General features: G+C 34.4%; 1 protein-coding gene across 1 annotated transcript in view; it reads left to right on the plus strand.

Annotated features, from left to right (window-relative positions):
• Positions 1-764: 764 nt before the first annotated feature.
• Positions 765-14,020, plus strand: part of LOC131040525 (mitochondrial outer membrane import complex protein METAXIN) — a 35,552-nt gene continuing 22,296 nt past the window's right edge. The window contains exons 1-5 of the mRNA XM_057973472.1: positions 765-874; positions 980-1,171; positions 2,549-2,889; positions 3,180-3,256; positions 3,418-3,478. Coding sequence (XP_057829455.1) covers positions 994-1,171; positions 2,549-2,889; positions 3,180-3,256; positions 3,418-3,478 — 657 coding nt within the window. The 5' untranslated portion in view covers positions 765-874; positions 980-993. The remainder of the gene's footprint in view (positions 875-979; positions 1,172-2,548; positions 2,890-3,179; positions 3,257-3,417; positions 3,479-14,020) is intronic.

Consider the following 14,020-nt stretch of genomic DNA (forward strand, 5'->3'; position numbering starts at 1 on the left):
AATATAATGATCTTTGGGTACATGCAATATAGAGTTGTTAAAAAGATCGAAGAGTCACATAAAGATGTGAACCCCAAAATGGTAAAGACAATAATTTTTAAAGAAATCAACTCGTGGATGAATTGTTGATTCATTTGGATAAGAGCACCTCAATCAAATGTGTATTTTTCTTGCTAAATATTTTTATGGAAGAGCACCTCCACACACAATGTCAAACTTACTCTCTACTATTCAAAACTATCAAATACATTGTATAGTACTATTTAGGTGCATACTTACAAATAAAAAGTTGCATTCTTTTAATGACAACTCATTAATTAGGGGCTCTTAGCCATGATTTAATATTTTTGAGTATTAGTCTTCTAAATTGTATTCTTATAAAGAGAGATTTGTTACAAATTTTCAATAAATTTAAAATGAAAAAAATTATCTCTAAAACTTTATTAAATTTTGACAAACACCTTATTTCAAAAAATAATGACAGCGCATTCAAATGAACTAAAATATTTACTTTAATTTTTATAACTTAAATTATTTATTTTTCTTTCTTATAACATTCTTTTTAAATGACTTTTCCACATATTATTATTTTTTTTTGATAGGTATTTCCACATATTATTATTAAAAATATTAACTGAAATATTTAATATATTGCAAACTCTCAGATTTTTTAATTGAAACAAATTAATTTAAAATTAAAATAATTCTAGAATTAAAAAATCCTCATATAATTCTCTCAACCCTAATGTAATAACATTCCGAGTTTGATAGACATTTTTACATAGATACCGTCATTAACGTTTTTTCATCATTTGTACAATTTTCCCATCTGCAAAAGGAGCTGGAGACTAGAGAGAAGCTCAAGAACGAACTGGTAGGGGGTGCAAATTAGATATCGAAACCACTCAATAGGCTGTGTATAAAATTCTGTGTTAGCGTAATATCGGTTCTCGAGTATTTATAATTTTCTTAATTACAGAAGAGGAAGGAAAAATGGAGCAAAAAGAGCAGGAACAGCCAGGTAGAGACAGAGATGAATTAGTCCTATATGTAAGAAAATCAGTTTATGGCCTGCCCACTGCATGTCCAATCTGCCTTCCTGCTTACATCTATCTCAGACTTGCCAACATCTCCTTCACTACTTATTATGATGTCAATAGTCCGGACTCGGGCAAGTATTTCCTACTCCATTCATCTTATCAATTTTCTTTAGTGCACATTTGAAATATCATTAAATGTGTCCTGCAATGGTAGGGATTACGCTTTATTATTTTGGGTGCTTGCTGCTTTGATAATAAGAATTTTGCCTCAATGGGTTTGTATCTAGTGCACTCCCAGAAATAATTTCAGTGGCGTTAAGAGGAATCTACAGAATAAAATAAAATGTCAATTTTTTCTTGTCTTCTTGAAGACTTAAACCCTTCTGTTCAATTTGCCGAGGAAAATAATTAGAAGAGCTTTAAACGATGGTTGTATTTAAACTAATTTAGAATGTTCCTTCGAATTGAAATGTCCGATACTTTTATCTATTTTTTCCTTTTTCACTCTTTTGCTGTTAGCAAATGTGGCAGTCATCAGAAAGTGTTCGTAATGTTGAAGCAAATAAGCTTTGATTGCATGACAACCCTAAGCTATATAGTTAGTCACCTAGACATAGCGGCTTTACATTCAGACGTGCTAACTAGGTCAATCTGTCGTTCTTAGCATGCTATAAAACTATGCTATCAGACATTTAATCGGGGAATAAAATGGAAACGAGTTTCCAAATATTTAGAGGATATGCATAGTATATGTAGGAATCATTAAATTTTACAATCGTGCAACTTTCTAGAAGTATAGAAATATATCATGTCCTGTTTTATCCCAGAGAGCTAATACACAACATGAACAAACATTGCTTGCACAAAACAACCAGCCTAACTCCCTTATACATTGCGTTTCTTCAGACAGCATTATTTGGTTGGAATATAAATAAATAGGACAGGAAACATCCCAACCATAGATTGATTGAACATAATCATACTGCTACGGAGAGCACAAGATGACAAATCAAAAGGCAAAATAATTATGGACATATTTTGAAATTGTTAATCATAATATGCTTTAGTTTTGTGTTTTTTGCTTATTTGGTCAGATATTTGCCATCAGCTAGAAATGGCTTATGAAATGCCTGTTTCCTAAGAAATAGGTTTACTAATTGCGACATACTCTAGAGGTTCAGATTCAGGTACCATCGTTGAAAGGCAATGCCATTAATCAACTTATGCTTGCTTTTATGGTCTTAGCAATTGTTAGTACATACTCTTATGTACCTAGGGTATTATTGTTATCTCATATACTTGTGGTAATAGGGCCTCTTTGTGTGTGTAAGTGTCATCTCTTAAATTGAGTTTGGAACCAGTCATTGTCAAGCAAAATCAGTAAAATTCTAGATCAAGCTCAGTTGGCATTGGTTGTGGGATGCACACACACACACGTCTATAGATGATTTGGATGTAAATATGTTCCTCACGTCCTGAAGTTAAGTTGTTCCTATTTCTGGTTACAGAGGATCTACCACTGGTCGAAGTTGGCAGTTATGCAGGATTCAACAGTGAAGCTGGTGGAATTTTTGAATTTCTTAAAAAAGAGAACATTGTTGATTTGGATTCTGAAATTCCTAGCTACAGTTTTCCAGATTTGATGGCATCCAAGGTATTGATCAGTTCGTGGCTTGCTGATGCAACTTTATATGAGCTCTGGGTTAATTATAACGAGAATGTTGCAAACGAGATTTATTTTTCTGATCTCCCCTGGCCAATTGGTAAGATTATCTATTGGAAACAAAAGAGAGCTGCAATGCAGCGTCTTGGGATAAATTCCAGCAATTGTCAAGAAAAAGAAGCAGAGGTATCAATTGCTTGTCACTTGAACATTTCTTATGACATGTTTGGACATCATAATAAGTATGTTGGGCTTTATTGCAGACTAAAGATTTTTTTACCTAGACAGTGTTCCTGATCATTTCTTTTCTTTCCCTTTCTTTTTTATTATTTTTGTTGGTCATTGAATGTTCATTGGTTGTGAAAGTGTGCTACTATGAGGCCACCTCTCAATTAGTGATTGTTATTCATGTTTTGTAGTTCAAACCTTTGCTTTCAATTGCTATGCTTCAACTTATCAGTTGACTACTTCAACAGCTATACAGGAATGCAGGTGCAGCATATGAGTCACTTTCAACAAAGTTGGGCGATCAAAAGTTCTTCTTAGAAAATAAGTGAGCACAAAGATTTTCATTAATTTTTTTCTTTGAGGGAACATGTATCCAATAAATGTTCTCAAGTTTGGATGGAATAGTAATACTAATAGGATCACTTTTAAATGATCTATCTCTCTACATCATGAGTTTTCTAAACCTGAATGCTATTTACTTTGCAGGCCTACAAGTGTTGATGCATATTTTCTGGGGCATGCTTTGTTTGTTCTTCAGACTCTGAATGTAAGTTTTTTAAATTTTCAATTAAAATTATGAGCATTTTTTATCAAGGTTGAACATGTTTTTAGATGATCGTAAAATGCTTATTTAAGAGGCCCATTATTTATATTCACTCTTAATTCTTAAATCAGGTCTTGAGATCACTTTATTTTTCAAACACTGATAACTGATATACTTGAAACCTGTAGTATCCCTTTTGCATGTTAACATGCTTAACATGTTTCTTTCCACATTAATATTAAGACCCTTCAATTAGGGTGTGCAAAAAAACAAACATATGTACTCGACGGGGGATAATTGACATACATAATTTACCTGCCATGAACATCACAATTATGAAAACTAAAATTTGCATGTATTTCAAGTAATCTCTGAAACACCAAATTTGTATTGAATCGTTGGTTAGAAATGATTACATGACCGAGTGATTTACAGCCTCATTTTCCCTACAATGATTTCACAACTATTTGCTTCAATCATATACTTCTAAAGGCATGGCATACAATCCATATTTATCTCATCTCACACCTTCAAGAAAAGCTTTGAACATTTGGGCTTCTTGAAGTAGGGTCCTAGTTACCTTTGTACGTAATGCTTTGTAATGTAGGAGCATCCAAAGGCCAAAGATCAATTTGTTTTTGTGTTTGTTGGGCTCTCTTGCGTGTTGCTGTCATTTGGAGTTGTAATTTCTCCTATTTTTTTGATGAGATAATAATAATAGTAAATGAAAATATAAAAAAATAATATATAAAGTATACTATAATAATAAAATATAAAATTAAAGTTTAGTTTAATGAAAAGTCAAGGGGAATGTGAAGAATCACGACCTTTGAAGGAAAAATAAATAAAAGAGACACCAAACAAAGAGAAGTAAGCACCATATGAAGAATTCATTTATATTTGATTATTGCTCCTTGTGGAGCAAGAACTATGGTTCAACCAACCTAAGGATGAAACCCTTATAGGCCTTGAATTGGAGGACAAAAGCCAGCAATTCCTAAGGGTGACCTTACACGAAATCACCATTGTGCAAATCTGAGTTTGAATTAAAATACCTTTACAATCAGCAGTAGATTATGAGCCTCTAATGTCAAATATCAGGCAGTATTGAAGGCAGAAAGAGTGCTTCATTGAGAAATAAATTGCTGAAGAAGAAGAGGGACTGATTGATCAGCTGCTGGAAATAGACAACTTGATTATTCAAACCATTTTCTGAATATTGATAGAACTCATTATTAGCAGTAATTTCTGAATCATATGGATTTAATATTTATTCTAATTGTGTAAACTCCTATAATTGACAGTTAGATTTTATTATTTAAAAGAAAATAAAGAAATTTTAAGAAGGGATATTACCGGAGTCAACAACAGTTCCATTTTTTTACCTGCAATTTTCAAACAAGTACATTTAGGTTAGTCTGTAGAAATTGAGCTGTATGTTACCTTTATTGTAACCAGTCATCATTGTGGTTATAACATAGCATCTCATCAGTGCTGTGAACATTTCCACACATCAAATTTTGTTTATAGTTTCTTATAAGGTGTGGATTTTTCCACATTTTTAAAGGAGATCTAAATAGCTGTGTGCCAAAGGATTTGAACTTTACACCAAAGTATGAGATCCCCTATTTAATTATTGGTCTTGAGGAGGTTCATGTAGGAGTCTCTTAGCATATAGAGACCCACATCTCATTGTACATTCAAAAGTTGCCACTTACCTCCATTAAGGAGGTGCATCCAATTCTGAGATGGAAACTAGGCTGAAATCAGTTAATAAAGGATCGATGAGCCTTATCACACGTACCTAGGTGCTGAAACTATGTTTTTTGGTTAGCGTTGCCTTACTACACCATCATCTTTCTAAAAGGTGGCAAAACTATAGAAGGGGGGAGTCTATTGTAATGTCCCCTACTTGATATAGGATTGTTTAACAATAATTATCTAACTCAATACGCTTGAAACTCAAAACAATTTGCTTAATTAGGAGACAAACTCTATCTAATCTTAGCCACAGTGAATCGGAATAAAAAATTATCATATTACTCAATTAATTATTCTAACATTCAATTCATAATTCTGTGAACCCAAGATAGGACTTGGTTCTTACCTTAAATTGGAAGAGTAAATGACAGGAAACCTGCAACCACAATGAATCGATACACACCTACAAGCATATTCATTTCTGATAGTATAACCTATTCTATTTGTAACATAGCAAGAGATATAGTATAAGAGCCCTGAAGGGACAGCTTGAGTCTGTTGTCTACCTAGACCAAGGGATGGTTGCTTCTAACCCACTTGCTAGACTTGGCAGCCCTCTTTGTTATCCTTCTAGGCTTTATACCTTTAAACACTTTAAACACTCTCCATCATGGTGAGACTGGCATGGAGAGCATAACTGGTTCCTTGACTTCATGGGTCCCTACGACCACATGAAAGCCCCTCGTCACCACTGGATATGAAAGATGCCAACTAGGGATTGGCACAAATCTGATTGGTTTGTCTCAACTGAATCTTTGACCAGCGATATAATTTTTTGGTTTTGATGAGGTTTTTTGGTTTTTATGTGCTTTTGAGGGTATTTGAATGATGCATAATGGAAGTAAATGCAAAAATGAAATTAAACTAGTACTGAGAATTAAAATCAGACTTTTGATTTTTACAACAGCAATGTAATAATTCAAGAATAACTTTTTATTTCCACTTAATGAGCAAATTTGCATACTAGGTGTCCTGAGCCTGCCTGGTTGAGCCTCCTTATTTGACTGAAATTCAATATATGATGAAATAGGAGCTTCCTGAATGAAATGGCAGCTCCAATTGACTTTATTGACCCTACAATGAATTACCAAAAACAATTGATGAAGAATTATGCAGACCAAGGTGGAATTCTAACTCCTTGCCAGGCGTGGCCCTCCAGGAAGGAAGAATTTCCTTGTATTATTGAATATGCTGATCACATATGACCTTATTTGAATAACTTCTTATTTGTTGATCCTAATTGCCAACAATGAATTTTAGTACAATTGGTTGGGTTTGATGAATAATTATGCAGACCAAAGTGGAATTCTAATTCCTTGCCAGGCGTGGTCCTCTAGGAATGAAAAATTTCCCTGTATTATTGAATATGCTGATCACATATGACCTTATTTCTCCAAAATTACTTCTTATTTGTTGATCCTAATTGCCAACAATGAATTTTAGTACAATTAGTTGAGTTAAAACCCTTGTAATTATTTTCTACAAACTCCAGGCAAGAATTCAATGTATGGCTCAGCTGGGAATGGCAAGAATTCGATGTATGGCTCAGCTGGGAATGGTACGATCTGTTGGATAATGTCTGAATTGCTGGTAAGATCATCCAAATATGCTCAAACCTGATGTAAAAGCCCTGTAATTGCTGTCTAACACTGCAAACTTTTGATTTTTGGCCCCCAATGGCCTAAAATGAAGTTCTTTGTGTGTCCAAATGCTGAATTAGTGAAAGGGGTTACGTCCTGTCACCAAAGATGGAGGTTTTCGTCTCCAATCTGCTCTCAGATATATGTCAATCACGTTGCAGACCTGCTGATGAAAAGAAATCTCTAAAAAAAGAATAACAATGATCCCAAAATGAGCCTCCAAAATGTCTTTTTTTAACATGCCTCAAACTCTAATTCGAATTTGGGGTTAGGGTTGTACTTTTGGCTTCATAAAACATGTTAAAATGTTTCTTTTTATTAAAAAATAACTTCCCCTAAGTGGTTTGACCCATTGAGGGTCTAATTCCCCATTAAAAATGGCCATATTATTAAGTTATAACCTTTAAGTTATAACTTCTAGGAAAATGTGCCAAGGGGCCACTTTATTAATATAAAGTGATTATATTATTTCACTTTATTATTTTTTATTTAATCCAACTTAGGAAATATTAAATATTTCCTAATTTATTCATAAAATGAAATCCACGACTTAGATCTGAATTCCGTCTGAAGCACTGAATGTGATCACTAATGTTACCTAAGTCCTGCAAGCCAACTGACAGTGCCTCCTAAAAGTAGGGACTTGCCCTAAAAAATAGGAACCTCTCTCCAAACACCTGTAACTGCTCAAAAGGATTTTGCTTTGCTCCCTGGTCCCTCGGGTGGTCATCCAGTCAATTGCCAGTTCTCCCTGAAAAATAGGAATTGCCGTCTGAAGGTCCAAAATGGCTCACAAAGCCCCTCCAAAGTTCCATGACCCTCAAAATGAGTCCCCTAATCATACTATTGACCTACGAAACTCAAATGATAGGTCAACCCCTGCTCATCTCCTATCGCCTAGAAAGGGGACATTGCAAATGCTCTCCCATCCTCTCACACATGATGGTGACGATAAATAGTTTCTAATTACAAACTTATATTGATTGCATGACTGTTGACTATAAGAATTATGGAACAGTATTAATTCAGCATTAAATCAGATATAATCAAATTATATAAATATTTCCCAGTACAGTATAGTTAAACAGTATATATATTTGCAGACAACATTGAGTCAGTTATAATCAGATTATATAAATATTTCCCAGCATGGTGTTAATTCTGATATTTTCTCATTTACAGACAGTATAAGATCACATATAACAAACGATATATACTTCCCAGTACAGTGTGGATTCTGTTGTATTCTCACCATATATATATTCTGGCAGTCTTATATCATCGATGTTGTTCCTAGTGTAAATTAATAATATCTGAAAGTGATCTTCTACGGTAATAATAATAAAGCAGTTAGGGACTGAATTAACTTACCTGTCCGTGGTGAATAGAATCATGACTTGTGTGGTGTTTGCTGTATCGATCTTTGAGGCTGAAGACAATTTGTGCTTTTTAATTATATTCCCCTACGACTCCCCTATAACTCCCTTCGTATTTTCTTCTCCTTTTATATCCTTCAATATAAGGGAATCGTGGCTCTTCAATATTTTTGCCCATTTGGAAGAGTCACAACTCTTCCTATTTAAAACTTAATTATATTTTAATTTCTAGAAAATCGCTGCCCTTTTGATATTAAACATAATTACTTTCTTAGATTAATCGTTGCCTCTTATTTGATAATCGCTGGCTTCTTCAACATGCCTTCATTAATATGTTGTCTTCTATGCATTCACTCTTCATCATAATATTACGTCTGCTCATTAGCTATGTAGATATATTAGTCAAAGCAACCCCTAAGCCTTCCTAAATCTGACGTAGCATCATAAGTATAAGGGGACCAAGTCTGACACTATTTGACATGCTCTGTGGGTTGTCTGCTTAAGGCATCAGCAGGGGTTTCATTAAGGAGAACAGAATTGAAATTAGTTTTAATATTCTCATAAAATATTTTATTGGTGAACAATTACTGACAATCTGAAGCATTTGTTCAGGAGAGAAATTTGTCTTTAGGCTCAATTCACACTTCTTTTCCTCTCAACTCACCTCAAACTTGACTTATCGAATATCCTCTTACCATAATCAAGTCAATTCACCATCTATTTAGCTTAAAACAAGGTCCTTTTAGTGCATTAGGCAAAATAGAGTCTTTGCTAGGAATTTCGCTCTAGACCCTTTGGAAGGGTCAGGAGTGAAATTTGCATTTTAGCTCAAATTCTATCATCTCATTGTCTCAAATCACTTTTCAAGGACAAGTACACATCAATCCTTTCCCAACCATGTCCTAGGAACAAAGATCTTGGTTTGAACAAGGAGGAAATACTAAATAGTGTTTTTAGGAGAATTCGCTCTGGACCCTTTGGAAGGGTCAGGAGCGAAATTCTTCCTAGGCCCAATTTCTTCATCCATTCATCCTTTCTTTGTCTTGAATTTAACTTACTACACCTCCTCCCAACACCATCAAGTCAATTTGCTATAAAACAAGGTTCATTTAGCGCACTAGGTGAAATTGAGAGTCTTCTTAAGGATTTTGCTCTGGACCCTTTGGAAGGGTCAGGAGCTTAGAAAAATTTCGCTTTGGACCTTTTGGAAGGTTCAGGAGCGAAATTGATGTTTTAGGCTCAATTCTCATCCTTTTTCACTTAGCTTGCTTTAGACTTGTCCTTTTTCAATCCCTTCCTTGCCATTTATGTCCGCAATCGGATGTCCCTAGGGAAGAAATAAGTCATTTGGAGGATTTCGCTCTAGACCCTTTGGAAGGGCCAGGGGCGAAATTTGCAATTATGATCAAATCCTTCACTTTTCATCACTTCACTTTGTTTCACACATCAATACTCTCTCAACCACGCCATAGGGATAAGGTTTATGAGGCAAATTAGGACCAAGAAGGGAGATATAAGGAAATTCGCTCTGGACCCTTTGGAAGGGTCAGGAGCAAAATTTGACATGTTAGTCTCTCCGTCAAGATTCATATATGGAATATAACATTTAAGTACAAGTGAAATGTCACTTATACTTTAAGTTATATTCCATATATATTGTCAGGATGTTTGAGAGTGGTTTCGGACCTCGAGGAGTTATAATGCAAAATCTATTTTTTGGAGGATTCTTCAATTTTCCAGACTTAGTCAAATTTCAGGATCAGGATGACATTCCTGACTTAGCCAAATTTCAGGACATTTGAGGATCAAGATGATATTCTAGACTCCTTAAGGCGAATTCGCTCTGTCCTTGATGTAAGGGATGGGACCCAGGAGGACATTATGCATTCAACCAAGGTTTGATTTAGCAACTTGAAGTGCGATCGGATAGTACACAAAAAACACCCTAGGAATGATCTAAATAATCCCTAATCACTCAATTGACCTGACCTCTTGAGGAGATCCACCTGGCTCAATCCCTTCAATGCAAAGGCTAAGACACTAAAACAACTAACAACAAAACCAAAAGGGCTAACCCCAGAAAGCAAAAAGTGGGGGTCCCCATTTGCAATGGGGCGATGTGTGAATACGTCACAACAAGTACCAGAAGCCATCCAAGCTAATTTAGCCCTCACATGCGAATTAGAGATCCGACACGCGAATTACTAAAGCCTGAAACCATGATTTTGAGGAAAAATCAGCAAACCTTTGTGCAAATGAGTACTGAGCACTGTTTGCTCCAACAACTCTAAAACAAACTGCAAGATACCACGGCTGCAGATGTTTGCCCTAGCAGTGCGACCCAAAACTAACTGGAACAAAGCACGATTTTTGTGGAGAAAACCGTCAAACCCTAAGAACTTCGCGTATTATAGATGATTTTTGAGGAAAAAATCAAAAAAACTAGCAAACAAATTTTGAAGAAAAAATCGTGAAAACCTAGAAATCCCATGCAAACTTCGCGGATTATAGATGATCATTTTTACGGAAAAAAATTATAAACCCTGTGAACAATTTATGAGGAAAAAAATGTGAAAACCAAGAAAACTGGATTTTACAATTCATCGTTTTTCTAGAAAAAAACGGTAAAAACCCAAAGATAGGAACACCCATTATAAATCCAGATACCCAAAATCTCACGCAAACTTCACCAGTTATAGATGATAATTTTTAAGGGAAAATTATAAACCCTATGAACAATTTTTGAGGAAAAAATCGTAAAAACCTTCAATACAATTTTTCAGGTAAAAATCGTGAAAACCTTGGGACTTGTAGGACGAGAGGCCTTGCCCAGAAAAAGATAATTTTTGTGGAAAAAATTAATAAAACCCAACAAATAATTTTTGAGGAAAAAATTATTAAAACCCAGAAATTTTTTTTGAAGGCTAAAATTATAAAACCTAATATAATTTTATTTTTTTAAGGCAAAAAATTATTAAAAACTGTCAATAATTTTTTTGAGGAGAAAAAATTATAAAAACCCAATACTCGTGCCTTAACCACAACACGTCTGTAGAAATAAAGGGCTTGAAACCCTAGTTGCCCAGATTGCTAGAAAACCTGTCACAAACTCGGGTTGCAGAAGAATTGCGCACATAAAATCATGCACAAAACCTGCACAATAAATCCTTTAGGTGCTGCAAAAAAAACCTTCAAACCTGCAAGATTGATGCTTCACATGGACGCAGACACAGACAAGCTGCCAAAAATCCATAAACAAAAGCCATCACCGAAAAAAAAAAATCGCATGGAAAAATAACGGCGCCGTCGAAAAATCACAATCCGCCCCAAAAACGTGGCATTGGAAATCGTGAAAAACGCGATGGAAAATCGCAAGCATAGAACTCGTGCTACAAAAAAATACTTCGGCCGGAAATAAAAAACGCAGGCAAAGAATGACACCGCCCATGAAAATCGCAAAAACCGAAAAGCATTGACAGGAAAAAACGTCGAAGAAGAAATTTGCCCTTACAAAGATTTTCGCTTTGCAAAGAACACGATCTCAAGCCGAAAAAGGTGTCGTGAAAATTGTGAATAGGTAGTAGTAAAACACGTCCAAAACAAAATCGCGACATAGAAATTCTAGAGCCACAAAAATACTTAGGTTTCAGCAACCAAAAACGATGCCCAAAACGAAGGTTTCAAAACCCTCGAATTTCTACTAGCAGAAAAAAATCTTCGAATTACAACTGAAGAAAAAACCCACGAACCACCAACGATTTTTTTTTTTAAATCGATTAAAAAAAATTCTGGAAAAAGTGCCAGAAAGGATTCTACAAATTTTTTAAAAATTTGCCGACTCTTGAAAATCCCATCGACCCACTCTGATACCATGAAAAATTGATTGCTCAAAATAATTGGATTAATTATTCAATGATATACAACCGTATATATAGAGATCACAAGGCAACGTTCTAAATTAAGAACTAGTTGTTTTAACTTTTAAGTGAAAACTAAAAAGCTAAAAAGCTTAAAATATTAAATAAAGCTTAAAAAGCTAAATAAATTTGACTAAAAAGCTAAATAGCTAAATAAGTTGACAACTAAGATGACCACTAAGAATAGAAGATGATCATTATAGAATAGATATTAATATTATTTTAACAAATCATTACCGATTTTAGAGAGACAATGGGATAATATTAATATATATTTTATGTTAGGATTTTTGAGAACTTGTGGGGAATTGATTAAGCTTTTGTGGTAGTTGATAGATTTTAAAAAATGACACATTTCATTGCTTGTAAGAAGACTAATAAGACTAATGATGCTCTACTTGTAGCTGATTTTTTTTCAAAGAAATTGTGAGATCACACGGATTATCTAAGAGTATTATGTTAAATAGATATAATTTTTTTGTTCATTTTTGGATAACATTGTGGAAGAAGATGAATAGTGATTTCAAGTTTAGTCCAACATATCACCTATAGACTAATCAATAGTTAAAGGCAATAAATAGAAGTTTAGCAAGTTAAGGAGATGGAAGAAATTTTGGATAAAAGGGCAGTGTAGAGGACATGGACTAAGAGTCATGAATATCTAGTGAAGTAGAAAGATGACCAAATTGGAGACTTTACATGGATATCTAAGGTTGAGGCAGATCATCATGGTTTTTTTTAGTTGAAAACCTTGAACAAAATGAGACACTTACTTTTCAATTACTTGGGGTGTTTGATGTAGGAGCATCCCAACACAAAGGGCAATCTTGCATCAACCAAAATATTTTTTTTGTTTGATGTCTTTTGTAATGTTTTTTTGTGTTGCTATCATTTGTAGTTTATTGTAGCTACATTTTTTTCTTGCAATTTTCAAACTACATGTCAAGGCACTCATGAGATGTATGTTTAAACTGCAATGATAATTGGTTATAAAAGTGGTATTAGTTTGATAAATTTTGTGTTCAATGCCTCATTGTAAGCTGCGGCTTGTTTCACATTTGTAAAGGAGATTAAAGAGCTATGCACCAAAGTTTGAGATCACCTATTTAATTATTGGTCTTATGGAGGTTCATTGAAGGAGTTACATAAGAGTCTCGAGACCCACATTTCATTGTACATCCAAAGTTGGTCATTTACATATTTCAAGGAGGTTCATCCCATTTCAAAGCAAAAACAAGGTAAAAGCTATTTAATAAGGTATCACAAATTTGTCTTATCACAACAATAGTAGCTAATGTTACGTTCCTAGGGATATGATATTATAATTTATTTAGGTGGATGGAGATGCCGTCATGTGGCACATGTCCCTTAAGTTAGTTATATTGGGACATTTGGATAATTATGTATTTCATTATATTAGGAGATGTCACCCTTTCATTGTATTATTAGGTCGTCTATATAAAGGTGGTGTTTATCATTGTAAGAGAGGTATGATGTACAATATTGTATTTTGGGATGTCTTAGAGATATAGTGTGGAGTGGCTTCTTCCATAAGAAGTATTGTACGGTGTTACGTTAAGAGTTTATTACATTTTTGCATATATTGGATATTAGGGCATCTTGGCCCAAAAACATGTAGTGGTCAACCCAAATTTGAAACATGTAGTTCTCAACCTCAATTTGAAACCAATATGAAGAAGGTTGCATACCCAATGCAAAATCATATGGTGAATGAAAAAAATCCCAAAGATGGCACAACTATCCTTGTAAACTCCATGTACCTTCTTTAATGCCTGAAACACCTCACAAAGAAGCTCCAAATCTTATTGAAAAGTTCCTATCATGAGTCAC

Source organism: Cryptomeria japonica, chromosome 6, assembly GCF_030272615.1.
Source record: "Cryptomeria japonica chromosome 6, Sugi_1.0, whole genome shotgun sequence".
Taxonomy (NCBI): domain Eukaryota; kingdom Viridiplantae; phylum Streptophyta; class Pinopsida; order Cupressales; family Cupressaceae; genus Cryptomeria; species Cryptomeria japonica.